Source organism: Episyrphus balteatus, chromosome 1, assembly GCF_945859705.1.
Source record: "Episyrphus balteatus chromosome 1, idEpiBalt1.1, whole genome shotgun sequence".
Lineage (NCBI taxonomy): Eukaryota > Metazoa > Arthropoda > Insecta > Diptera > Syrphidae > Episyrphus > Episyrphus balteatus.
In genome coordinates this window covers 150,837,620-150,865,257 of record NC_079134.1, presented here as the reverse complement: position 1 = coordinate 150,865,257, position 27,638 = coordinate 150,837,620, and the positions used below count along the sequence as shown (strand labels likewise).

General features: G+C 27.1%; 2 protein-coding genes across 2 annotated transcripts in view; both read right to left on the bottom strand.

The window, feature by feature from the left end:
- The window catches only part of LOC129905900 (calcium release-activated calcium channel protein 1), a 67,250-nt gene that overhangs the window by 27,139 nt on the left and 12,473 nt on the right, over nucleotides 1–27,638 (bottom strand). The gene's annotated exons all lie outside the window — the stretch shown is intronic.
- LOC129905902 (uncharacterized) lies at nucleotides 12,443–14,779 on the bottom strand. Its single transcript, XM_055981526.1, has one exon. It carries the CDS (start codon nucleotides 13,327–13,329, stop codon nucleotides 12,718–12,720), a length of 612 nt encoding a protein of 203 aa, XP_055837501.1. The 5' UTR covers nucleotides 13,330–14,779; the 3' UTR covers nucleotides 12,443–12,717.

The window sequence follows — 27,638 nt, the reverse complement described above, 5'->3', positions numbered from 1 at the left end:
GTCAACGTGATTTTGTCGATTGTGTCGGTTGTCGACCACTTGTTTTATAATAGCAAAGCAAAAGAGTCTCAATCGATATATGCAACAAACTATTATAGCTTGCTGATGGTTATTGTGAAAAGATGCATTCACAACCTTGTCAATGAAAATCATTGACCGCTATTTATGAACCACCAAGTGGTCATTACCATTTCTTTTTTTCTTCAACAGTTGGTTTGGTAGTTTGTCTATGTCTTTCATTAAGAATTTATTTTATCGATTTAAAGAAAAAAAGAAAAGAAGGGACAATTATTGGCACTGTATCGATAAGCATAAGCACCATACAATATGGAAATAAAAATAAGATGGTTTAGATTTTTTTAAGCTCACAAGTACAAAAGTACTTATTAAACAAAGCTTTTGCTGAATTTTGCACTTTATTTTTAAGTTTTTTTTTTTTTTTTTCTAATAGTGTGAACTGGCTCGGGCTAAACACAAAATTGTGCAATTTGTGATAAAAGCATTCAATTTGCATGGTTTTGTGGTTCTAAATATACAAGTGAATTTGAGATATTGGGCCACTTTGAATTTCACCCGGAAGGAAATATATGAGATTTTTTCTGATTGGAAATTTTGTTGCAGACTATAGCAATAAAACAAATAAAAATAAAATAAAATCATGTGTGCAATTCACACGTGGTAGAAGTGAAACCTCATTTTTCTTATTTATTTATTTATTTATTTATTTCATCACCTTTAAATCCATTTTTTTCATATGACAACCTATAATTAATTTTATATTATCTGAAAGCTTATTGTTTCAGCTCAAAATATTTATATCGACCATGTCTATACAAAGTTTACAAAAAAAGCAACAAAATCAATCCTTTTTCTCTTCTAACACCAATAAGTCCATATTTTTAAATAAGAACCTATAATAAATTATGTATCATCTGAAAGCTTAATATTTCACCTTTTATATGAAGCTTCAATCATATTTCTACCGTAAGATTTTTTTTAAGCCAACCATATCGAAGTTTTAAACTGAGATTACGATACCTCCTACACTGATTCATATATCTATTAAAACAAAAAAGTTATAGTCAATTGATTTTTCCTGTCGCTTTTTCGTTTCATCGTGTTTTAAATCACTACGATACTAAAGAAGTTTTCACTTCAAAAATATAAAAAATAAGCACCAAAATATTTAGAGTACAGGGTGTTTTTTTTTTTTAATAATGCACCAAATCAAAAATGTAAATGTTTGGTAAAAATGATATCAGTATAAGGAACGAGGATACAAAATAAAAAGAATTTGTAATTATATTTGCCTCTGAATATTTTTTATCATGCGAATCTCAAAGAGTTTATTTTTCCTTTTCACTCAATTTCACTCAGTTTTTATATAAATCAAAAATAAAACTTTGGAAAAATTAATTTTTGGAATTTTGAAATTTGTAAAAAAAAGTTTTAAACATTTTAGCAACTTGAATTTTAAGAGCGAGTACCTACGTGCAACCCAGTAGTGCATTTTATTTTATTAAGAACACTTAACATTGAGTAGGTACTCCGGTTTTCAAAAGTAATAATAAATGCAAAAGCTATGTTAGATTTAAGGTTTTAAGTAGACAAAAAATTAAAATTATAAAAGTAAATAATAAACTATACATAATAATTAAGTAAATAAGAAAATTATTAGAAAATAAAAAAGATCTTTCTACATTCTAATAACCGTCCAATCTAAATTAAGGTCTTGGACAACCATGAATTTATGAAGTTAAAAAAATGGATAGTCTTTGAGGAAAAATGTTTTCATAGAAATTAACAGATAAAGTAGGTAATTTCATTATTAACGTCCAGCTTAAGGACCAAATTTATCGGTGCCTGTGTAATATGACTAAAAAGAAAAAGCTAATTTTTCTTTAAAATGACTTTATCGATTTTAATTGAAAAATTGTGTATAGTATTGGAATTAAAATCCTGCTTTTGAAAATAAAAGAAACATTTCTTAAAGCCTTATTAATGGTTTGATTTATCTTTTTCTCGCAAACAAAAAAAGCCGATTTGAACGAAATTTTTTGTAAGCAAGCGATGCGTTTTTTGTAATCCCGTTTCTTATAATCCCGATTCTTACTATCCCGTTTTTTATTATCCCGATTTTGCAATCAAAACCAGTTGTTCTATTTTAAAAAATCGCGCGATTGAACTATATTTCAACTTTTATTTGGAAGTATTTCAAGAATTTTGATATTTAATCAAATGAAATTTCTTTTACTTGTGAAATCAATTTAAGGTTTTAATCATTTTATGTTTTTATAAAAGAAATACCGTTTTCAGAATCAGCCCGGAAAAATTGAAATTCAATATTCCCCTATTGTGAGTTCCGGGCGAAAAGTTGTTCACGTTCGCACATCTAATTGTATTTTCAACTTTTTTTTTCAGGTAATTTGCGAGGTATTCAACAGCTCTACTCTCACTAAAATTTTGATGCCGAACAAGAAACTAGTTTAGCCTTCAGGTGAAACTCATGATAGCTTTTAAAATTCCGTGCGAACAAAAATATTCCGGGCGGAAAACATTCCGGGCGGAAAACATTCCACGTGAAACTCACAATAGGGCTGAATATGTTGTAGGTACATGTTGTGTGGGCTTTACGACGAAAAAAATCAGTTTTAGTACTTTTTTGTCTATTTCTCATGATTTTTTTATTAATGCATTAAGTATGTATTTTGTAAAAAACGGTATTTTCGGGATTTGACGGGATTTTAAAATGCGGGATTGTATTTGATGGGTATTTTAAATAAGCGGGATTTCAGAAGACGGGATTTAAAAATTCGGTATTTTAGAAGACGGGATTTTGAAACTTTTTTTGCGGAATTTTCGAAAAACGGGATTTTAAAAAACGGGATTCCGATACTCTACCTGTTTATGTTTACACACTTTATCAACATTTTTTTATAAATTAAAAAATAAATATTCTTCCGTCAAAACAAAAACAACAGCTGTCAGAAGAGGCAAAGTCTAAAAAGTAACCAACTACGAACTTCTCAAGATAACATTTTTGATTCCAATCCCAAAACAAATAGGTATATGAAAAAAACTCGTCAGGGATCACTCGCATTTTCTTATTATTTGACTTTTGAATTTTCTTATCATATTTGTTTTGACTGCATAACGTGCGATTTATGACTGCCATGAAAATAAATATTTATGCATAAAAAAACATTATAAAATTTAATTAAATAACTCTTATCATTTTCTTGGATATTTATTTACAATTAAATAGAATTGTATCTATGTATAATTTCTTTAAACTTATTGTTTTCGTTATAAATCATGATTATTATATACATTGTATTTACACAATATCTCCAGCATCATGTCCGCATTTCTCTACAAACAAATCGTTTAACTGAAGCTCTTAAAATACCCCCCCCCCCCCTAACCCCTCCCTCTTTTTCTTAAACTAAAGTATAAAAGCTACAATTTTAACGAGCAATTGACTTTATGTTTAGAAAAGTTGGAGCTATTAAGAAAATGACAATGCGCTGACATATACAATATAATGCTCTGCCAACACCACCACCGCCCTCCTTTTATACCCGTGCCACATCAAAAATATAAACCATTTGAAGTCAATTGAAATTAATTTAAATGCGTTGTCGTCGTTATTGTGGGGCAGGCGCCATTAATAATGATGATGCAGAATTATGAAATAACTCTCCGTCTCCATCTCCATCCACATCGCACACAAAATAACCATAAAAAACAACAAAGTCAAAGAAAATGGTTTGCTATAAAAATGCAACTTTAATTGGCTTGTGTGTGCTTCTGAGTCATAACGCATAAACAATTTATTAGGAAAATTCCTGTGTGATAACTTCTCAAATATTTAACAAATTATTAATATTTATATTCTCCATTAAAGTTAGCTTTATTATAGGGTTCAGATTTCTATACCTACAGCATTATTATAAATAAATTATTATAGAATACCTTTATTTCTATCTGTTATTATAGGACTCTTATAGAGAATCTCTCAGTTTCTATGCAAATATACTTAAGGCAGTCAAGCTGTCACCTTTTGACATATTTGCCCATTACAAATGTAAATTATTGTAAACGAGATAATAATAGTATTTTTTTTTTTTTTTTTTTTAAGTTCCGACACTTTATACATTGAGTTTAATAAGGGACTTTGAGCTTTTATAAGTTACAGAGAGAATTTTTTTCAAGATTGAAACTTGTAAGAAAATTATTATTATTATTCATCTTTATGTGATGTTTGATGTCTATCTTGATTATTTTACTAAATGTAAACGTGAAGGAATAATTAATGTCAGATAAAAAATATTAATTATAGACTAAATCAACACTTCAGAAAATGACTTGAAGATTACTTTTTTACTTGTCTTATTATTTGATGTTTTTGTTTGATTAAAGTTATGGCAGTTTTAATAAAGAAAAAGGTAATCACTATATAAATTTATTATTATTTCAATTGAAAAATTGCCAATTAAATGAGCAAATTTACGTCAAATTCTTAAACAAATGACTTTTTATAGGAACTTCATCTACGTCAAATAATGTTGAAAGCTGGTAGCACATTTTTTAATAAATTATAATAATTATTAGCGAGTTAATGCTTTATTTTAATCTAGTTTAAAGAAAAAGAAATTAGCTTTATTTTTAAACAAAAAGGTTGATTCCTTAAAATTGACCAGTTATCTTGTCGATGTAGGACGTCCTACATTTCAACTCTGGTTGTTTTAACTTTTTGAAAAATGATGTTTTGGTCATAATGTTCTTAACTTATTTAATAATTATATAGTGTAGTGTTTTTATCTGAATTTGTATGAAACATTTTAAAGCACTTGGTAGAATAGAAAGCGCATTGTTTTCTATTTGCCGACAGTCAATAAATTATGCTATACTGTATCGTAGTATAACAAAAATTTGTCACTAAGGTGCTTAAAAGGGTTAAAAATGAACAAATTTAAACCATTTGTGTGCCAAATGTTCATTGTCGTGTCTAGGCTATTGTTCAATATACTTTAAACACACAGACAGATTTTTAAAAGTTTTCGTTCACTATGGTGTATGAGTAACATTTCGTTGTATATTTTTACGTTGAAAGAATTTTAGGGAATATAGTGGAAATTCAGTAGCTCAAGACTTTTAAAATTTCAAGGAATATAATATTTTTGTGCTATATTATATTCTATACATATATTTAGATGCACAAATGTCAAAAAAAAAGAATTCTAAAAATAAATTAAGAAAAAATAAATAAAAACAAAAACGGTTAATCCACACAGTGTTGCCACTATTTGAATTAACTATTTTTTTTGTTTTTTTTTTTTTTTTTATATACAAAAATTGTGGTTTTATAAACAATATTTTCCTATGAGTTTAAAAGAAAAAAAAAACAAAAAGGAGGAAAAACAAAAGTGAAGCACCCGAAACGGTTTCGTTTTTTTTTTTTTATTTTGTATCAAAGATACGGTGACCATATTTCTAGGAGCGAAATCCGGGACAGATAAAAAATTTGTGGGATCATTCAAAAAAATGAGATTTAATTTTTCCTAATTTTGATATCAAAATTTCTTAAACGATTTTTTGGCATTATTTTCGTTGAAATCATTTAAGTCGTTAACGAGGAAGTCAAAAATCAAGAACACGGGCTTATAACTCTTTACACTGTTATATTTTTCTAAAAAAAATATTATTTTAGTCAAAATCGTGAGAGCTGTTTTTTAAGAAAATTGTGTATACCTACTTTAATTAATTTTTTACTTGCGATATAGGTACTATAGGGCAAGTTTAGGATTCGTAAAAAAAATCGAACTCGAGATAACAATTTTACATGACATTACGATGATGGAGAATGCCAAAAAAGTAGGTCCGGCAATTCTGTCTGTCTGTCTGTCTGTCTGTGTGTCTGTCTCTATCTGGATCTGCAGCCTAAACGAGTGAAGTGATTTTCTTCAAACTTGGTATTTAGCAGTTTTTGGTGATTCCCTAGAGGGGAAATTGCTCTAACGATTTTGATTAAAATTTTTGTGTGTAGTACTACACATAAGAGCCAACTTTTGAAATAAAAAAAATATTTTTTGTACCTGTCATAGAACGGTTTTTTTCATTTCTGAATATCTCGTACAACATTAACCCGATTTAAATGAAAATTTTTATACAAAAGTGTTTAAGTAAAGATAATATTAAAATTTTACAAAATTTTCAAAAAACGCATTTTTGGTTTTTTTAAAAATATTTCAAAATTTTTTTTTGAAAAATCAATTTTTTGAAAACGGATTAATGAAAAATTTTGAAATTTTGTTTTTATGTGTAAATTAATTATTTCTTCAAAATGGCATACCAACTTTTTTTTTGAAAAATGTTAAACATTTTTTATATATAAAAAATTATTTTTTTAAAAAACGGCTCCTACAATTTTCGAAAATTTTTTTCTAAAAATACCTTTTTATACAAGAAATAAAATGGCATATTTGTTTTTTTTTTTTTAAGATAATTTAAAACGGTCTTTTAATTAATTATAAAAACAGATTTAATTTTTTTATACTACTTATGAAATTTCTTCAAAATATCAAATTTTAAACATTATAGTTACTTTAAGCATAAGAGCAAGTACGTGCGACCCCAGTCGTGCAATTTATTTAAGATGTTCTTAAAGTTTTTGCAATTTAGCTGGGTTTGTTACTCTTTCACATGTTTATTGTTCGAAAAAAAAAACTTCTCCTGGTGTAGCTTTTCAAAATGACAAACACGAGCTGGAACTGAATAATTGAAGAAAAATTTTTAAAACTAATGGCGCAAAATTATAAACGATTTAGTAAAATGCTAAAGTCATTTTAGTAAGTTACTTAGTAAAAAGCAGACTGATTTTTAATTTAGTAAATAACTAAAATTGCTTTAGCATTTTACTAAATTGTTTTTTTCCGAAAAATTTTAAAAACTTTTATTTCCCGTTCACTTGTTTTCTACGGGACAATTACGGGGCAAATAACAAAATACGGACACTAATACGTCCCGGGTGTCTTCAATAAAAACCCGAGTCAAGATTTAGAAATACGGGACAGTCAGTCCCGGGTAAACCGGGATGGATGGTCACCGTAATCATAAGTACTAGATGAAAGGTGCTTTATAAACCTTAAATAAACATGTTTTCCATGTAAAATAAATTACCAAAAAAATATCAATGTATTTGTTTAAATGTAGCACCCGAAACGAGTTATGTCATCATTATTGAAAGTTACTCCTTAGGTACTTGACTTTGATATATTGAGTTTTGTACCACAAAATAATTCTTAGATTAGCACTATTATTTGACCATTAATAAAATTAACTTAAATTGATTAACTTATACTTTTGTGTTAAAATTATCTGTTGAAATTAAATATAAGCCAATTCTAAGAATTTTTACATCCTTTTAGAGTGTAAAACAATTTGATAAATTATATGTATGTATAAGTTATAATAATTCCAATTTAAAAATCTAAAGAGATTTTAGCACTCAGAATTAACTTTAAGCAGATACTTACGAGTACTTATTGAGGATTCATCATATAATACTTTGTTTAAGTGTTCCGTTGAAAATAAGTTTTAGTCATTTCCAAGAATTTGTACATCTCTTTAATTTAAATATGAAAGTTTTGCTTTATGACTAAAACCACAAATTAATGGATTTTCAACCTAATAATTATTATCTATTGGATCAATTAATTTAATATATATACAAGAGTTCATATTGCAACTTTGGGTGCAATTGAATTTTCCAATATAAATTAATTATCTCGTATGATGTTCATATAAACATCTGTTTGGTAAATGAATGATGATGAGGATGATTATGATCAGATAATACACGGGCAGTTTATTAATTTTGGTTATGCAAGTCACGTACGAAAATAAACAACAATTATAAAGACGGTGGCGGCGGCGGTGGCAGTAAAGGTATATGTAGGTTCATTGGTTTGAAAAGTCTAGCGGAGTGTGCCAGATTAACGACTGCATAAATTTATGGGTTAGTCCATGATTGAGACAAACAAAGAAAAACTCCAAAAAAATTCAATGATTTCGATTAGAAACATTTTATAATGTGCGTATGGTTTGGAATAACAAAGTTTAAAAAATGTGTGATTCATTCAGTTGGCAATAATGAAGTTTATGTAGTATAAGTAATATTGCATAATAAAATTGTTTGTTTATGGTTTTTTAAGCTAAGTAGGTAAGACAGGTTAAAATATTTATTTGATGTGAATATGCAACAGCAATTGTAATTGAAGAAAATGTATTTCACAAGATTTTGTATTCCTTGCAGTGGGTAGTGGGTTCTTTTTCAAAATTTTTAGACTGAAAATGATTTTTTTTTATTTTCAACTCTTACCTAATACGGTTTTATGTATTTGTATTAACCCACATTCATTCAAAGTATCATGAATTCTTTTTTAGGAATTTTAACTTCTATTCTCTTTTTTATCCAATTATGCATACAAATGGAAACATTTAAGCACACGAAAAAATGGAAATCGATTGAGCTATTTACAAAGAAATTTACAGAGTAGGTGGTTTTTGGGAATTATCAATAACGATGACTTTTTTTATTTTACTAAAAATCTTATTTTGTCAAACAAAAATAGATATATTTTTTAGAACAATATTGCTAACATGCTCAAAGCTCTACTTGCGTATTATATCGATATATTTTTTCATTGGAATTTTAGGTGGCTTACCTGCTAAATGCGTGAATTTTTTGTATTTGAGAAATCTAATACAGATGCATAAAGTAAATTTATGTTTTGTTGTACTTTTTACAGGAATGTTTAAAAAGGAAAATTTTTTCTTTGAAAAAAAAAAAAAAAATATTGAGAGATAATAATTGTTGATTGATATTAACAATAAAAAGGACTATTGTTTTAATCAAATAGACTAGATTTATCAAATGCCACAGTATAGCTTATGGTAGGGATATAATTCCTTTTTGCTATGTATTTGTATTTTTTGTTTAAAAATATTTTAAAAAATATATCCCGCAAATTGAAAAAAATGAACCATGCTAAAAAGAACGTCCTTTTAGATTTTAAATGGAACTTTTTTATTTATGTTGTTTTTTATATTTCTAGCATTTGGTCGTATTTTTCAGAGGTGTCATGGTATATTGTTTTTTTATGAAAATTTTAAATGAAAATTTAATATTTTTTGTGTATCAATTACATATACAAATACATATATTAATATATTAATTTAACATTAAGAAAACCAGCACATTAAAAAACATTGTACAAAAAACAAAATCAAGATTCAGTTCTAAAAGCGTAAAAATTAATTCAATATTTTTTAACCATTTTACATTTTTAGATTTTAGACTTTTTCTTCACGGTTATTCCACATTTTTTAAGTTTTAATTTTTCGGACTTACCTCGATTTAATTTGTTTATTAAACGAAATGAATCGATTAATTTACATTTTCAAAAGATTACATTTACATTTTCAAAATATTGAAGTTATAATCTTTCACTTTTATCAAAACTTTTTGTAGGTACTCTAAAAAATGCCTTTAAAGATTGAGTAGGATCATACAATAATAATTCGATGTAATCACTGATTTAGTCAAAAAGTAAATTTTCAATCTGATAGAACCACAGATAAAGAAGTACCTATACCTTCAAAAATATTTTGAATGTATATTTCAACCCTGACCATTCCAGGATATGAAGCTGCAACCATAGGACATTTTGTTGAGTCTCGCAATTCTGTCTGTCCGTCTGTCTGTCTCTATATCGAGCTGCTTAAGCGATTGATTTTAAACTTCGAATAGTCAAGAATTTTTGGTTATGTTAAAAACTTTTTTATGACAAAAATTATTTTGCTATACGAACAAAACGGTAGTTTTTTCTCAAAAACGGCTCTAAAGATTTTTATAAAAACCATTCGTAGGTACTGTGGCAAATAAGATCTTACTTTTGATACCAACCGTTATTAATGGAACCGATTTTTTGTGAATGACCAAATCAATTTCAACAAAATTTTTGTACAAAAACGATTTAGTTACCTTTAAGAAAAACTATGATCAATGAATTTTTCGAAACTCTGTTATTATATGCCGATTAATATTTCGTTTCTTATTTTTTTAATTTTTTTTATAGTTACTATTATAAGAAAGAATAGGTTTTTAAAACAAAAACACCTTTAATGATTTAAAAAAAAAATTCTAAATATTCATTGATATATGTATGAAGGAGCTCAAAACTACTAAAATAGAGGTTTTTGTAATTTTGAAAATAACTTGATATTACTTTCAAGATTAAATTAAAATTTTTTGTTTTAATGCATTTTCAAAAAGCTTTAATATTTTAAGTTAATCATAAGACCAAGTACGTACGACTCGTCATACATTAAATTTAAAGATAAGTTAAGGTAAAGGGCTTTTATGACAATTTCCAGTTCATACGTTTTGTATAGTTTTTAAAGTCGTTTTTTATTTAAATTATATTAGAAATTTGGAAACCAAATTTTAAACAATTACGTATTAACATCCATGGTAAATAAAAATTTTAGACAATTTCAAAAAATGCTGACATATGCAAAAAAAAAATCATGTGTGCAATTCACACGTGGTAGAAGTGAAACCTTAAAAAATAATTTTTCTTGCAAAAAAAAAAAAAATATATAAAAAATCTACCTATTTTTTTATTCTATCACCTTTAAATCCATGTTTTTTATATGACAACCTATATACATTTTATATCATCTGAAAGTTTATTTTTTCAGCTCAAAATATTTATATAGACCATCTCTATACAACATCCACAAAAAGAGCTAGATTTTTTTGAACCAAATCACTTTTCATAAAAAAATCAAAAAAATCAATCATTTTTCTCTTCTAACACCATTAAATATATTTTTTTTTAAATTACAACCAATGATAAATTTAATATCATCTGAAAGCTTATTTCACCTTTTATATGACGTATCAATCATATTTCTACAATGTCTACAAAAAAAAGTAAGATTTTTCTAATGCCAACTATGTCGAAATTTCAAACTGAGATTACGGTACTTTCTACAGGCAGTGTGGCTGGTCATCGGCAACAGATGACCAGGTGTTTTGAGGTATTTTTCAAGTTTTTTAATTTAAGATTGTGTAACTTGTAGAGCTATTACCGTTATGTGTGATATATAAAATGCAATGTAATACCGATTAAAGTCAAATAAAATGTTTGTGTTATCTTAGAATATTGAATATGAAATTAATTGAAATTTTCACAATTATAGTTTATTTAATTACCTATCTACAGTATAAATTTCATTTATCTATCTATTTCCTGTCGCTTTTTCGTTTCATCTTGCTTCAAATCACTACTATACTAAAAAAGTTTTCACTTCAAAAAACATTTTTATAAGTTAAAATTTTCTTATGAAAAATGTTTAAGAGAAATTCGAAAAGTTAATTTTAATTATTGTACTAAAATTGATGGATGTTGCTTAAAAGTAACTTAGCTAGGCATTAAAATGCACAAAATTGAGGGATCAGTTTTTTTTTTTTCAGAAATGCTGTTTTGATTGTTTGCTGAATTGTATATTTTGAGAAAATCTAGAAATGACAAATGGCTCACAATAATTAAGAGAAATGCAACAAATCAGCAACTAGGCCTCTAACAGATTTTCAATTTTTTGATAACCAAAAGTTATAAGAAATATCCAGAAGAAAAAAAAATGGTTGAAAAAAAGTGTATAAAGAAAATTTCATTTTTACTAAGTCATGATTCCATATGATACAGGTAGTTTATAAGTAACCAACATGGCAACCCTGATCTAATATCTAAAGAAAAAATTCTATAGTTTCATTCAGAAATACCTTTGAAATGACCCATTTAAACATTTATTCTCACTTCATTGATAACGTTAATAGCTCGTAGCTCTCGTATAGTATTAAATAAATTACAAATGCAATTTTATGATCACGTATTTTGTGATATGAATTTTAATATTTTTTTTCTATTCATTTAAAAACTTGTAATTTAACGGATATTAAACTTCGCTTTTAGAATTCTTAACAAAGTTTCTATTTTTTTCTTATAACATTTTTTTTTTCTAGACGACGAAGCACTACGTCAATGTCAATCATTTTGCAAAAATGAAAAAAAATTTTCCACCACAAAATTATATCCAATTTAATTCAATATTTACCTAATTAAGTACACATTTATTTCATCTTCATCTCTTTCTCTTAAAAACAATAAATCCACTTAAATAAATTGTCATCTTCTATAAAAAAAGAAAAAAACGTAAACAAAATAAATTATATCTTACGTCAAGTCATTCAAGACACAAACAAACCGCATATTATCAACCTCTGAAGAAGGCACGTCTCATACCAAAATAAAAAACCCCTCTCTCATATCAATCTTCAACAAATAAAAATAAAAACACATTCACTATCTCTTTTTTTTTTAAGTACTAGAAAAATATTTTAATAAGTCACTTAGCTGATAAAAACAATCAAAATACAATTATTATCAATTATATAAAACAAAAGGAAATAAAAAAACAATAAATCCCTAAGTACATACACTTTCAGCTTTTTTTTTACAATAATAATTATAAGACAATATAAGACAAGATTGATACATATATAAATTAATTAAAAACAAAAAATTAAGAAAAAATAATTATATTATTTAAGTAACATTTAAAAGATAATATCAGACATAGACATCTTCAAAATTGAGGATCTATTGAGCCTAGAGATTTCTTACGCTCATTCACTTCAAAACGCTGCATTATCTTGGCAACAATACTCGATGGCGGAATATCTGGATTACCTGTTAACCCACGATAACCTAGGACACTATTCTCATGCAAATGGCTTGCCAATTGAAGTCGTTTAACAAACGCCTCTGTATCGACACCTCGAACTTGCGACGGCTTTAGAAACCTCTTTGGTATGCGCGACAAAATGTCCTCCGATTCCACAGGTCCAAAACCCAAATTAATGAGGATCGCTTCAGGATCGGGTTTTCTTGACTCCAGCAGACTATCAACACTTGAGTAATGGCTAGAGTCCGAGTGTACCGAACTGTCACGAATTAGAAAACCTTTACGACGAGTTCGAGGGCTTGGAATCTGTCTAACAGTTGGGCCACACTTTACAATCGGACTGATGGGCATAAAGTTTGGCAAGCTGCAGCAGCTGATGTTGTGATCACTCGCACAATGAGTGCTGTCCATGATATCGATTGTGAGGGGAGTACAGCCAGAGTTGTTTGGGGTACTGCCATCACGGGAATCACTGATAACGTCGTGGTAGCTTCGCGATCGTTCCATGTTCATTTTGTTTTTTGTTTTTATTAAAATTGACTTGACACTTTCTACGAGGGTCACTCTTCTTATCACAAAATCGCACAATCACAAAAAAAGTCTCCAAAAGTGAAGTCAAGAGGCCGCCAACAGTGTTACCGACTTTTCTGAGAGTTTTCTTTGGTTTGTAAATATCTTTCTTTTTTCTTTTTTCAAGATCAAGTTTTTGTTTGTTTTGCTTACTGTTATTCAACACAATGGCTGTGTATTTGTGTGTGAAAAAAGCAACAGCAACGATCGTTTTGCGGGCCAACAAGTTTTGTGGAGACTCGGTGGAGAGAAGTAAATTAAGTCAAGTACAAAAGTATTTATCAATGTGTAAGTAGGTAGGTAGAGACTCTCAAACGAAAGCTTTTTCACGCGGCGTTCCTCTTCTTACACCTTGATCGTCATATAAGTATCGCTGCCAGAGAAAGAAACAGAAACAGATACACAACTGGTGCGTTGTTAATTGTTTACTTGGAAGATCACTATTTGCGGACATTATAATTGAGAAGTGAAGTTAATTTTTTCGTTTTTCTTCTTATGATTATTCAATTCAAGTTGAGAGTTGAGACTTATTATCACGCGCATGCGCCATTAAATTAACCCGAGAGGGTTTTTAAACTTCATTAAAAAAGGTTTGGTTATATCAAAAGTTACAAAAACAAAAACTTGTTAAGGTATAGTTTTTTTTTGTCTCCACTTTTTTTTCACATATTACATATTGTCAGATTTTCTTGTTTTTGCGTTACGTTTTTTGAGTCTTGATTTTTTTAATGATTATGCACACAGCTGGAAAGGCTAAAGAGGCTTAATTAAGGCAAGCCGACTGGTAGTTGTATGCCTAACTTGTCCAGCTGGATGAAGTTAACTGGCTGTCTCACTCTTGGTAGCATTTAATTGAACCTTGTCAAAGTCTACACACTTTAATGAATATATAATTATTATTATTATTGTAAATTGGGAGAGAGAGGAAAATTCTTCACAAAGCTTAAGTCGCAAGCTATACTGTCTCGTTGAAATCTCGAATCTTTAATAGTATAAATTTGTGTCACTTTGGATGTCTGTGTAGAAGTTTAGGTTTTATTATTCGTATAGTGATCTCAAGTAAGTGAAGTTTATTCAAGCTTGAATAGAGAGAGAATTAAAATCAACCGCTGCTATAGTAGAATAGAGCGCACCAGAAAGCGAAACGAACGACAACGACAGTATAATAACGATGACAAGTGCCACGATACGAATGTAATATAAGTTCTCTGTCTGCTGCTTTGGGTCTGGAACTGTGGCAGCAAGCAGAAAGTACAAGGTGCGATTGGGAGTATATTATATGCGGGCTTGTGGGAGCTTCTGTTTTGATATTCAAATCAGAAGAAAACAGGGGTGGGAAATCTTTTAGCTTCGTACACAGTTACTACAAAATGTATTAATTTACATTTTTAGATCAATTTAAAAAAAAGTTATAGTCTTAAATGATGTAAGAATTTAAATTAAATTTGATTTAAATACAAAATAAAAATCTGTTTTTATAATAATAAATAAAAAACCATTTTTAATGACTTTGATAAAAAAAAAAAACGAAGTATGCAAAATGATTTCTTGTACTAAACGGAATTTTTGAAGAAACAAATTTTGAAAATCTTTAGAGCCTTTAAGAAAAAAGAATAATTTTTGTATAGGTATACAAATTTTCTAACATTTTTCAAAATAAAACTTGGTAATTTTGAAGAGATAAATAAATAACACTTAAAAACAAAATTTCGAAATATTTCACAAAGCTGTTTTCAAAAAATTGATTTTTCAAAAAAAAAATTGAAATATTTTTTTAAAATACCGTTTTTTAAAGTACCTTTAGTTTTGGTCCTAAAAAAAATTTCAATTTCTCCTCTAGGGAATCACTAAAAACTGCTAACAACCAAGTTTGAACAATATATATATACAAACAGACAAACGATTTATCTAACTTGGTGTTAAGTCAAGTTTTCGCTGAGGCAAATAATTTGTCACCCCTGGTCGAAAACAATTGAACGAAACCGATCCAAACAAGAATTTTGAATTCCATTCGACTATTTGGTTTGAGGTGGTTGTTATTTTTTGTGTTCTTTAGAATTGTGAATGTTTATTATACCTACGTATTTTCTGTTGTTTTCATTAATTTTTTAGTCGATTCGTAACAAAATATAATAAATGTCTTTCATATGAAATTCTTAAATAGTTTACATGATATAATGGAATGTAAAACAATTTGCATGTTATTTGAAATTCTTCAAAACACCTTAAGCATGTTTTTTTTTTTACAAAAAGTCCAAACATAATAATAATTTGTATGTATAATAAGATGAAATTAATCTCTATAAACAGTTTTATATAAAAAAATCAAAACTCATTTTAGTTGTTTAAAAAACAATATTTTTGGAAAAATTATAAAAATAAAGTTAATAGGTACCTAAGCTGTTTTGTAGTTGTCAACAGCTAAGCCCAATTTAAAAAGAGGTTCAATGCCCTGTTTCCGAAAAATTGATTAAAATAATGAACATTAAAAAATCGTTTAAAATAGAAGATACAGGTGTTAATGTTTTGTTTTTGAAAATTAAAAATTTTTGCATAAAACAAATCTTATTTGAAACGTAAAAAGCTAATTTCTTTTTATCAAAAGTCGTTCTCGAGATATTAAGGCTAATGCGTTTATTAAAATGGTGGACGCCCCACAATACCAAACAGTACGCAAACTGAGATTTGTACTCAGGATAAACCCTTCTCAAATACTGCATTCAAACTTAGCTGACGTCACAACTTTTTTTTCGGATTTTTCCCCATTGACTGAACTATTTACGAAATTCATAAAACAAATTTTTTTTTTAGTTTTTCCGAATTTTTTTTTGAAAATATTGATATGCATAAAAATATTATGCTTAAAAATAAAATACCTACACGGAGAAAAAATACCACCTAAAAACAAGAGGATTCCACATTAAATTAAGTGGGCAAATCTTCTTAATTTCTTGAAGAGCGATTTGCTTCAAACAGAATAGTTTTGGGGTTTTAGAATAAAAAATTATGATACTTGACCAGGAACCAGGATGGAAAGTTTATTTTTCTCAAAAATAAATCTTAAGATTTTGAATAAAAGAAAATTTGTGTAGGTACTGTTGCAAATTACTTGCCATAAAACAATTTTATTGCTTTCTGGCTTGATCTTGAACGACTCGACGAAATTCAACAATTTTTTGTTTTGTAGGTACAGAAACGTTAATATTAAAGTTAAATAAAGTTAAAAACAAAAAACATTTTTGTAAAATTTATTGTATAATACAAAAATTTAAATGGCATAGGTTTTTCATTTGCAGATCAAAACATTTAAAAACAAATTTTATGTTAAGTTTTTTTTTTTAATTCCTAATATTCTAAGTAAATTTGAACATAAGGGCAAGTACGTGTAACTCAGTCGTGCATTACAATTTGTTTGTTTTGTTTCTGTATACAACTTAAAAACGTTTATATTTGAAGTGTCTAGACCAAAAACGATAAATGTCCACTTTTTGTCAAAAATAAAGTAATGATGAGGTTTTGTAGTATTAACGGAGCACTATCTGATGGCATCCTTATTTTTATAAAAGAAATTTATGCCGTGCTGAAAAAATAAATAAATTTTATGCTTTTAATTATTAAGTTGTATGGGGAACAAAATTTTAAAATGCGTATTTCTCGAAATGAGTTGGAATGGACTTGTGCTGTTTTTCTCATTTTTTTTTTGTTTAAATTTATTATATTTTTATATCGATACCTTCCCTTAAGAATGTATTAAGCGACATTTTTTTTCGATAGTTTTAAATTTCTACGTTTCTACGTTAAGGTAATTTTGCAAAACTAGTTTTAATTCATTCATATAATTCGCTTTAACAAATGAAATAGAAAGGAAGTCTATCCATGAAAATCACTTATATACCCGAAACTGAGAACATGTCAAAAACTGATTGCAGCAATGATTTTTAATTGGAGCAATTATGAAGGTCGCATGAGAAGTAGTAAAGCAATATAGATTGTAGAGAAATAACTTAAAGTTTAATTGTGTAAATTACTATCAAAACTGTATGATCACTAATTCACCATGGTCTTTAAAATGTTACAAATTTGTAATTTATGTATTAAGTTGTTAACAAAATGACATCAGAATGTTAAAAATTTTTTTTTAAATTAGAATCGCTGTGAAAAAATCTTGTATCGATCTTTTTCGTAAACAAATAACACTGGTCTGCAAGGAAATCCTCCTATAAATAAAACTATACTTTTCTAAAGGATTTTTGTATGTTGATTCCGAATCTGAAGTCAGAATTGACCTATTTTTTAGATATTCCCTTTAGAAAATCTCAAAAACCCATTTTTTTTTTTGCAGTTTTCGAAGAAATATTTTGGCACAATGTAATCTTTTTCAATTAAAATTGATACGATTTATAAAAGAACTTATTTTTTTCTTTCAAATCTAATTTCAATCTTCTCAATATTTGTTTTCTTCTCCGAGATATCTTAATTTAAGTAAGTTTAGTAGGTTTGGCATATCTTACCATAAAGAAACTGATCTCTAAAAATTAATATATCTTTCTTCCTAGAACAAAAGTATACTTTTCTAATGGACTTTAGTGTGCTGATTTTGAAACCAAACTCAAAAAATTTCGGTCAGCTCTGTTTTTTGAAATAAAGTAGTAGTAAAACAAATCTGAAGCTTTACAAGGCAGTTTATCGAATGGTTTATTACAAATAATATATTTCTAAATAGAAAAATAGTATATAAAATTACAAAACACGTAAAAGTTTTGTTTAATGTATTTTATTTTGGTTTTCTTTACATATTTGACTTTTTAAATATAATAGGCATTGATATTTTACATTTTCCTTAATTAAGCAGCTTTTGTTCATGTAGGATTTACTAAGGATTTCGAAATGCCTGCTTTTTTTGTCAATCAGTATTTTAAAAAATGAGTAAACATGAATGTATTTGGTGTCAATCGATAGGTCATATTATGAAGAATACGTCCTCCATTATCAGCTCAATGCCACAAATAGTTTTAATTTTATACAAGTTCAAATGAATCTAAAAGGGTGATTTTTTAAAATAAATACAATTTTAGAATAAAATGATAGAATTTTTCTGAAACCAGATTTAGATTCAGGAAAGTCTAATCTTACATAATATCAAAAAATTATTTGAAGGAGAAAAAAAAAGTTAAATTTTGCAGACCAGTGTAATTTTTTAATTGGAGCAATTAGACTGTTGAGAAATATTGTAAAAGTTAAATTGTGTAAATTATTATCAAAACTGTATGATCGCCAATTCATTTTGTTCTTTTAAATGTTACAAATTTTTAATTTATGTATTAAGTTTTTAAGAAAATTACATGAAAATGTTTAAAAATTAAAATCACTGTAAAAAATATAATTTTCCAAAAAATTTTATCGATCTTTTTCACATTAACTAGTATTAAGCTCATTGCGATAAGAAAATTTTTGTTCTCAACTTATCCGTCGATTTTAGATTGGGAACCCCTGCAATGAGTTCTTATGAAAATATAGTTTAGCATAGTCATAAAGAAAGCTTAAAATAAAATCGACAACATTTACTCAGCTGGTTGGACACAATTATTGTTTAAGTCAGAAATCTAAGTTTAGATTTAAATTTTTTTTTTTTTATTCAGAGCATGACTGTTCTATAGAAAAAGACAACAAATTATGTATTGTGAAAGGAAAAGTTAAAAAAATAAATGGAGATGCCAACAAATTGAGTGCTTTTTTTTTTCAATTGGGGGCTTTTCGTTTTGAGAATCTAAAAGAATGCTAACTACGATCCACTCAAAGTCAACTAAGTCGATTGAATTGATTTGAGATTGTTTGAATTGGCCAGTGCTGTCATCTTCAATAGAAATCAGCTGTTTATGATCCATTTATTAGGGAGAGACAATTTAGAATGAATTTGAATATCTAGTTTTATTATCAACTCTTTGATTGCATAAGCTTTTTTTTTTGCAAATTTGGACTAGACACTTTTATTTTTGTTTGCTGTTCTTAGAAACACATGTACATATTTATATAAGTTTAATGACAATGCACAGACAAACAAATAAAAAAAAAGTTATCAAATTTGGGTTGAATATTTAATGAGCCGGTGAGTAGTTTTAATATTTATTTTGGATATAGGAAACTGGTAACTCTGAATTATAATAAAAACAATGATTGAAAGTAGACACTTTAAATAATTTTTTTTAAGTAGATACAAATTGACTTGCAATTTTTGGTGAAAAAAGATTAAGAGTATAATGTTACTACGTTTTGAATTGGGGGGGAAAAATACCAGGTGTTTTTTTTTTTTATTTTTTTAATACATTTTTGAATTATTATTTAAATAAAAGAATTCCTGTTTTGCCAGACTTATGGATTTTCCATTATTTATTGTTCAGATGAAAAAATAAATACATTTTTTTAATTTTTGTTGGCAAATTCTATATTTGCAACAATGCGTCTATTCTCATGACTGCACAGCACATAATCCACTTTTAAATATTTTGCATGTAGGTTAATCAAAAGGTTAAAAGTCGTAACTCATAATCATAACGAGATAAGGTTGAAGTGGATCGATGAATTTGATGGGAGCCATTGCACATAAATAATGATGTCAGATTAAGTGAGAGATTTTTTGATTTTCAATTTGGAAAGAATTAAACTTTAGATTTAATGGAAACTCTCGTTACTTTGTGTTTAATTTTTTGTATAGAATTAATATGTTCAATTAAATGTAAAATAAATTGCACGACTTAAAGTGAAGATTGATTAGAAAGTTTAAATATAAGAAGGGTACAACAGCATCTTACTGATGAGTTTAAGTTTTTATGTTTAAATTCAAAAAAAGAATAAATTTAATATTATTTCAAAAGAAAATTGAAAAGAAATGTGAAAAAAACTAAATTTTGTTTTTCAAATAAAAAAAAAAAAAAAAAAAAAAACAGTTTTGAATCGACCTCCAAAGGAAGTACGTTTATAATAATTCTATTGTTTGACAAAGAATTTTTAATGTTTTTTTTTTTATCTTAAGAATAGGTAGTTGGAAAAAGAAAAAAAATATTTTTTTTTAAAATATTTTGCTAAAAAACAAGCAATATAGGGGAAAGCGGGGCATGTCGGGCCCCCTCGTATTTCTTGTTTGAATAGAGTGGCAACTCAAATTTTGCATCTGTCCTTTTTTAATTATCTGTGGTGATACGGGGGAATATCCTTATTGAGTGAAAATGATATCTGTGGTTCGTAGTGAATACAAATATCTTTTCAACTGAGTTGATGTGTTTCTGAATCAAAGTAAAATGCACCTTTTTAGACTATGAGTGCATTTTAAGTTTAATTTTTCTCATTTAAGAATAAAGTAAGTTTATTTATTTTATCTTAATCTAGTAATTTTATTTAATTAAGTTACTTGACAAAAAAATATAGACAACTTTTTAAAAAAATAAGACATGGGGCATAATGGGCGGGGCATAATGGACATGGGTCCCAATTGAGGCTGAAAATCCAAACTTTAAATCTGCCTCAAAGAAAGAACAAAGCTTGTCGAAAAAATAAAAAAGAAGAGGAAAATAGAATTTTCGGAAAGCGAAAAATATTAAAAATGTCTTTATTGTGGACATTTGTATTCCGAATCAACAGAAGGATGGGTGTCATGCCTACGGAAAGTGGGCCCATTGCTCTTGTGCCCGCGAGGAGGATGTAGATGATGAAGCGAGTAACATTTGCAGACGTTTCAGTAACATCATTAACCCAATACCCACCGTTTCTTACCTGTGCCCATTCTGCCCCATGCACGGGGCAAAATGGGTTTTTAAACCATTTTTTTTTTATTTAATACAAATTGAAGAATTTTTAAATTTATTTATTTTATATATCCTTAATTTATGTAGTAAATGTTCATTTAATGAATTAAATTGTTTTGAACATAATTAACATGTTTTTGGTATGTTTTTTATTGTTTTAACCTTAAGGGGCCCATTATGCCCAGCTTTCCCCTACCATTCTTAAGAATTTTATTCGAAAAATAAAGACAAAATTTCTCTCTGTCTGTCTACTTCTATCAAGCAATTTGGTTTAAACTTAGCAATTAAGTGTTTTTTTTTTTGGTTATTCCTAAGAGTCTAAATTTAATATAACCAGGGTTGTAAAAAATCATTTTTTGTTAATGCATTTGTTTTTCATTACAAATTAAAAAATAAAATGCACGACTGGGGTATTTTTAGAAAAAAAATTTCGAAAATCGTTAGAGCCGTTTTTTAAAAAATAATTTTTTATACAGGTTGTCCCAAAAGTCAACGTCGAAACGAAAACGTTAGATAAAGTAGGTGGTAACAGTCACCACCTACCCTATCTACCGTTTGCATTTCGACGTTAACTTTTGGGACACCCTGTATATAAAAAATTTCTAGCATTTTTCAAAAAAAAAGTTTGTATGCCATTTTGAAGAAATAAATACACATAAAAACGAAATTTCAAAATTTTTCACCAACCCGTTTTCAAAAAATTCATTTTTCAAAACAAAATTTTTGAAATATTTTTAATAAATCCAAAAATGCGTTTTTTGAAAATTTTCTAAAAATTTTAATATTACCTTTACCTAAACGCTTTTGTACACAAATTTTCGTTGAAATCGTGTTAATATTGTACGAGATATTTAGAAACAAACAAAAAAAAAAAAAACGTTCTATGACAGGTACCGTTAATAACGTGCAAAGTTTTTTTTTTGTTTTAGAAGTTGGCTCTTGTTTGTAATACTACACAAAAAAATTTTAATCAAAATCGTTACAGCTGTTTTGGATAAAAGCTATTTAAACTATATGAACCTAATGTACCTATGTATGGTCAAACAGCCAAAATTGTAAGAAATTCGACGAATATTAAAAAAAAATTTAATGTACAAATTTTGAATTTTTGTTTTTTAATGCAAAATATTTTTATTTTCAGTAATATTTTTAAATAATTTTATTTTCAGTGCAAATATTTTCAGTTGCAATTACTTTTTTTTAATGCTGAATTTTTTTCAGTTGCAATTAATATTTTTTTTTAATTTGATATAATTTTTTTTCAATTGATATTTTTACAATTCTGGTTACCACATAGACAATTAGCAACTCAATACTAAAGCAGGACTCATAACTAATTATGATTTATATATCAACCATATTTTTTAAGTATCTAATTCAAAGAAAAGTCAAACGACTAACTTTTAAATAGATATTTGTAGCAGAAAACAAATATTGTCAAATGTTTTTATGTTAATTTACATTTAAAATTTTCCAAAATGTCAAAATTAATTTTCCTTCATTTTATTTTAAGCTCATAAATAACTTCCAGTCAAAATGATAACAGAAAAGTACCTACCTGAGATGAATTTGTATATCTTCTTGTGTATAATTCACCAATTTCATATATGTATATATTTTATCTCTCAAACGCGCGACGCACATTAAATTTTCCTGTAAAATATTATTAATATTGCCACTTTTGTTTGTTTTTAGGGTTTCAAATCTTCTCTTCTGCTCAATTTTCAATTTCAGGAAATTACATGCTATTTCGGTTAACCACAATTCAATTAGCTGCCTTAACCAACAACTACCTAACACCAATTGAAATTAATATCTTTTTTATACAAAACAAAAATAAATAATTTATTATTTGCAATTTTCATTTTAACTGTTTCTTATATTATATTTTATGCAAATTTGTGAGATGTATAATTGCTTATTGCGAATAATTTATTCCAAGAAATGTAATATTTGAGAGAGGTATGATGTGTGTAAATTTGTGGAATAATTTGTGGCGTAATTGGTGAGTGAAATGTATTCTTTATTATTTTTTTGTGTAAGGTATTTTCTATACGCCTACGGGTTTAATTGAATTTGAGTAGGTATCTATTAATTGTATGTAAATCATTTAATTTGTTGCAAAATTTTGTAATTATTTTCAGGCTATTAACTAAAAGAAGTGGTTGGTTATAATTAATAATATTAAAAGATCATTTTTTAAATTTAAGTTAAGGTTTGTCTTGATACTTCTAATTTAGATTGAGAACAGAAAAATAAAAATGTCAATTTCAAACCAAACAAACAAAAAAAGTCTATATTTATCTATCTATGGTTTGTTTACCAAATAAACACAGAAAATAAAACTTTTATAAATAATATTAATTAATGGAAAAAAACCATTGAAATTGACTACGTTAACATTTTAATAAGCTGCAAGTTTCAAGCTTTGAATTTAAACAATTTCGGGGTGCTTTTTTTTTATTCAATTCCCAACATTTAAACAAGTGTTTTTTTTTTTGCTGTTTGTGTGCTGATACTTGTAAATCAATAATAATTGTGCAAGTATCAATGACAAATTTGCTTATATTATTGAAACATGAAACAATAATATATAGACTTTTACTATGCTATTCATCCTGTTTAAATAAATTCGATTGTAAATATTTATATTAGTAAAAATAAGATTAAAACAGAAAGTTCTGGCAACTGGGTGAATATCCTAACCAAATTTTAAAATTGGTAAACGACGAATTTTAAATACAAAATTTAAATTATTTAAATTGCCGTAAAATAGACAGAATTGAAAAATTTGCTTTGAATTTTATAAAATTTCCTAAATTTGAATAAGTAATAAATTACTTTCTTGGAAACTATATGAGTTCTTTAACTAAATAAAAGACAAATAAGAATATATTAGCAATAATTATAACCTAGCAGGTTTTCCGTTCTTAAAACAAATAAGTAACCCAAAGTTATTAAATGCATATGAAGAAATGTATATTCATCGTACAAATAATATGAATAAAAACAAATTATTTGAACGATCTTCACTACTTAAATTTTTGAAACCATCAACAACTAAGGACATATTTGAGACAAAATTCTAAAACGCATTTAATAGTTTGGGTTGGAAAATGTATTTTTCGTCGGCTTTTTTGCATTTATTCATTGATCTTATTTTGTATAAGAACCAAATTAAACCAAAATTCATACATTTTTATTTGATATTTTTAAAAATTACTTTAATTTTTTTAAATTTAAAATTTGTATAAATTGATTTTTGTGTAAATTTAAATTTTAAATAATATTCTTAATTTGCTTTTTACATGAAGATGAGAAGAATTCTCGAAAACGTTTGTTAAATAAACAACATTTATATGAAAATATTCTTTTTTTTTTAATTTAATTTAAAATTTAAAATGTTAATATTAGGTAGAAAAATAAAGTTTATGTTCGAAAAATAATAAAATGCATCACTCGATTCAATGATATTGCTTTTAGGTTCATGTTTCTTAAATTAAAAAAAAAACTTTCCACATACAATTTGGCAAATGTATGTATGCATAAAAAGTATACAATTTAATTTCTTTAATTAAGAAGATGCATTTTAATAAAAAAAAATTATTAATATTAGTTTTAAAATAAATTTTTACTTGCGATATATAATACATTAGGGTGTCCGTTATTTCCCAAAGTGATGATTTCGGGGGAGACACCCCCTAGATCGAAAGTTTAGGGCATAAATAAGGGGAATTTAGCAAAAAATTTGTTTTTAGAGGTCATTAACCCGTGCCTCTAGGGTCATACTTTCCCAATACAAATTTGTATGGGAAATTTTTAACTCATACATAAAATTTTTTTTCTATTGAGTTAAATCATATTTTTTTTTAATGTTTGATAATTCTGGTTGGAAAACAGTTACTTTAAAAGATCACATTCAAAATTTCCCTTTAAAAAAATTTTTTATATTTTATTTCGGTTTTTGAAATTATTAGCTGTTTTCGTAGTTTTTGCTTTCACCTATCACACAATTTAAAATGCAGTTTTTTTGGTTTTTAATTCTTTTCAAATATTGCATTCAAAAATTTGTGAATAAATCAAAAATTTCAATTTTTGAAATTTTTTTTGAAATTTTTGCCGTTTTTATACGTTTAAATTTATTTTTCTCGAACTACAAAAGATATATTTACAATATTTTTATTGAATTTTGTTTAAAAATTATTCGCCTAAAAAATTACATAAAAAAAGTTGCAAACAAGAAAGGGTAAAGTATTTAATAATATTTATTTATTATAAAAACGGCAAAAATTTCAAAAAAAAATTTAAAAAATTGAAATTTTTGATTTATTCACAAATTTTTGAATGCAATTTTAAAACCAATAAAACTGCATTTAAAATTGTGTGATAGGTGAAAGCAAAAACTACGAAAACAGCTAATAATTTCAAAAACCGAAATAAAATATAAAAAATTTTTTTAACGGGAAATTTTGAATGTGATCTTTTAAAGTAACTGTTTTCCAGCCAGAATTATCAAACATTAAAAAAAAAATATGATTTAACTCGAGAGAAAAAAAATTTTATGTATGAGTTAAAAATTTCTCATACAAATTTGTATGGGGAAAGTATGACCCTAGAGGCACGGGTTAATGACCTCCAAAAAATTTTTTTTTGCTAAATTCCCCTTATTTAGGCCCTAAACTTTCGATCTAGGGGGTGTCTCCCCCGAAAACATCACTTTGGGAAATAACGGACACCCTAATAATACATAGGTACTTTAGGTATTTTCGGATTCGTAAAAAAAATCCAACTCGAGATAACAATCAGATATATACCAAAAAACTCGGTCCCGCAATTCTGTCTGTCCGTCTGTTTATCTGTCCTTATCTCGACCTTCAGCCTTAATCATTGAAACGATTTACTTCAAACTTGGTAATTAAAAGTTTCTGGTTAGAGGGGAAATTGAAATTTTATATTTTGGAAAATTTTCTCAAAAACTGCTCCAACGATTTTAATCAAAAGTAAGGTCGTAATTTTGAAATTAAAAATATATTTTTTTAGACTGTTGTTAACAATACTTGCCATAGGAGCGTTTTATTGATTTCTGACTTTCTCATAAACAACTTGACGAAAATTTTTATATAGGTGAGAAAAAAGTGAAAAAAACGGCTGTAACATTTTTCAAAAAAAAAAAAAAAATTTTCTTGTTATACGTTTTGAGGCCAAAACCTTTTAAATTTTAAAGAGAAATTTTCGCAACTTCAAACCAAATTTTGTTTAAAGGGAATCCTTTTCAATCCCTCTGGACGTTTTCGTTTTCGTACTATGGTAGGCTCGGAGAGCATGGATTTCGGGACTATTTAGGAACTTATGAGGCTTCATTTAAGGCTAAGAACACTGAAAATAATTTCTTCGGTTGGTAAATGGATTTATTAGGGGGAAAAAAAATAATGCAAAAATAAAAAATTCCAGAAGGATTTCCTCCCTTAAAATAAATGGAATCCGTTTAAACTCTGTTAAAGGACAATGGTAATTTTTGTATGGGAGCTGGCCCTGAGACCAATAACGATGAGTCATATGTCATTGGAAAGGTATTTTTGCGTAGATCAATTGTTTATATGGCGCCAAGACTCAATTCGCTGTGGGGAAAAAGTTATAGCCATAAATGTAGAATATAGTAAAAATAGGTAATAGACAGAGAGACGACCGCCAAATTACTGAGATCATACGGATAAGGGATAAAATTGGTGTCAAATGAAAGATAAGTTGATAAAGAAAATGAAAAAATAGGGTTACCGCTTTTAAAATGGTAACTTCTATGTGGCAACCCTATTTTAAAAGAAATAATGGTATATTACATATCTTTGTAGTATGATCAAATAAGAAAATTTTTTAAATGCCAAACGAAAACTTAGATGGTGAAAAAATTAACAAAATAATATAAGAAATGTTGGCCTTCAAATATGGGAACCCTATTAACGTTAAAAAAAAAAAAAAAAAAAAAAACAAAATCAAAAAATATTTTTTGAACAACAGATTACAATTTTGTATTAACTGAAAGGCTCAACTCTATACCAATCTTTAGCTGACAAAAAGACGAGCAACCTTACGCAAATGTTAAGAAACACAGAAAAACTATTACAAAAAGTATGGAATTTGAAAGAGTTGAAGGTAAGAAGATAACATATTATGATATCAAACATTTTGGCTGTAAAGTATTTCTTAGGATTTCCGTAAGGTTCCCGAGTACTTGATCGTCTTTTTGTCAGCTAAAGATTGGTATAGAGTTGAGCCTTTCAGTGGATACAAAATTGTAATCTGTTGTTCAAAAAATATTTTTTGATTTTGTTTTGTTTTTTTTTTTTTTTTTTTTTTTTTAACGTTAATAGGGTTGCCATATTTGAAGGCCATCATTTCTTATATTATTTTGTTAATTTTTTCACCATCTAAGTTTTCGTTTGGCATTTAAAAAAT

Coding starts and splice junctions, on each gene's coding strand:
- LOC129905902 (XM_055981526.1), bottom strand. CDS start 13,329: ATGAACATGGAACGATCGCGAAGCTACCACGACGTTATCAGTGATTCC.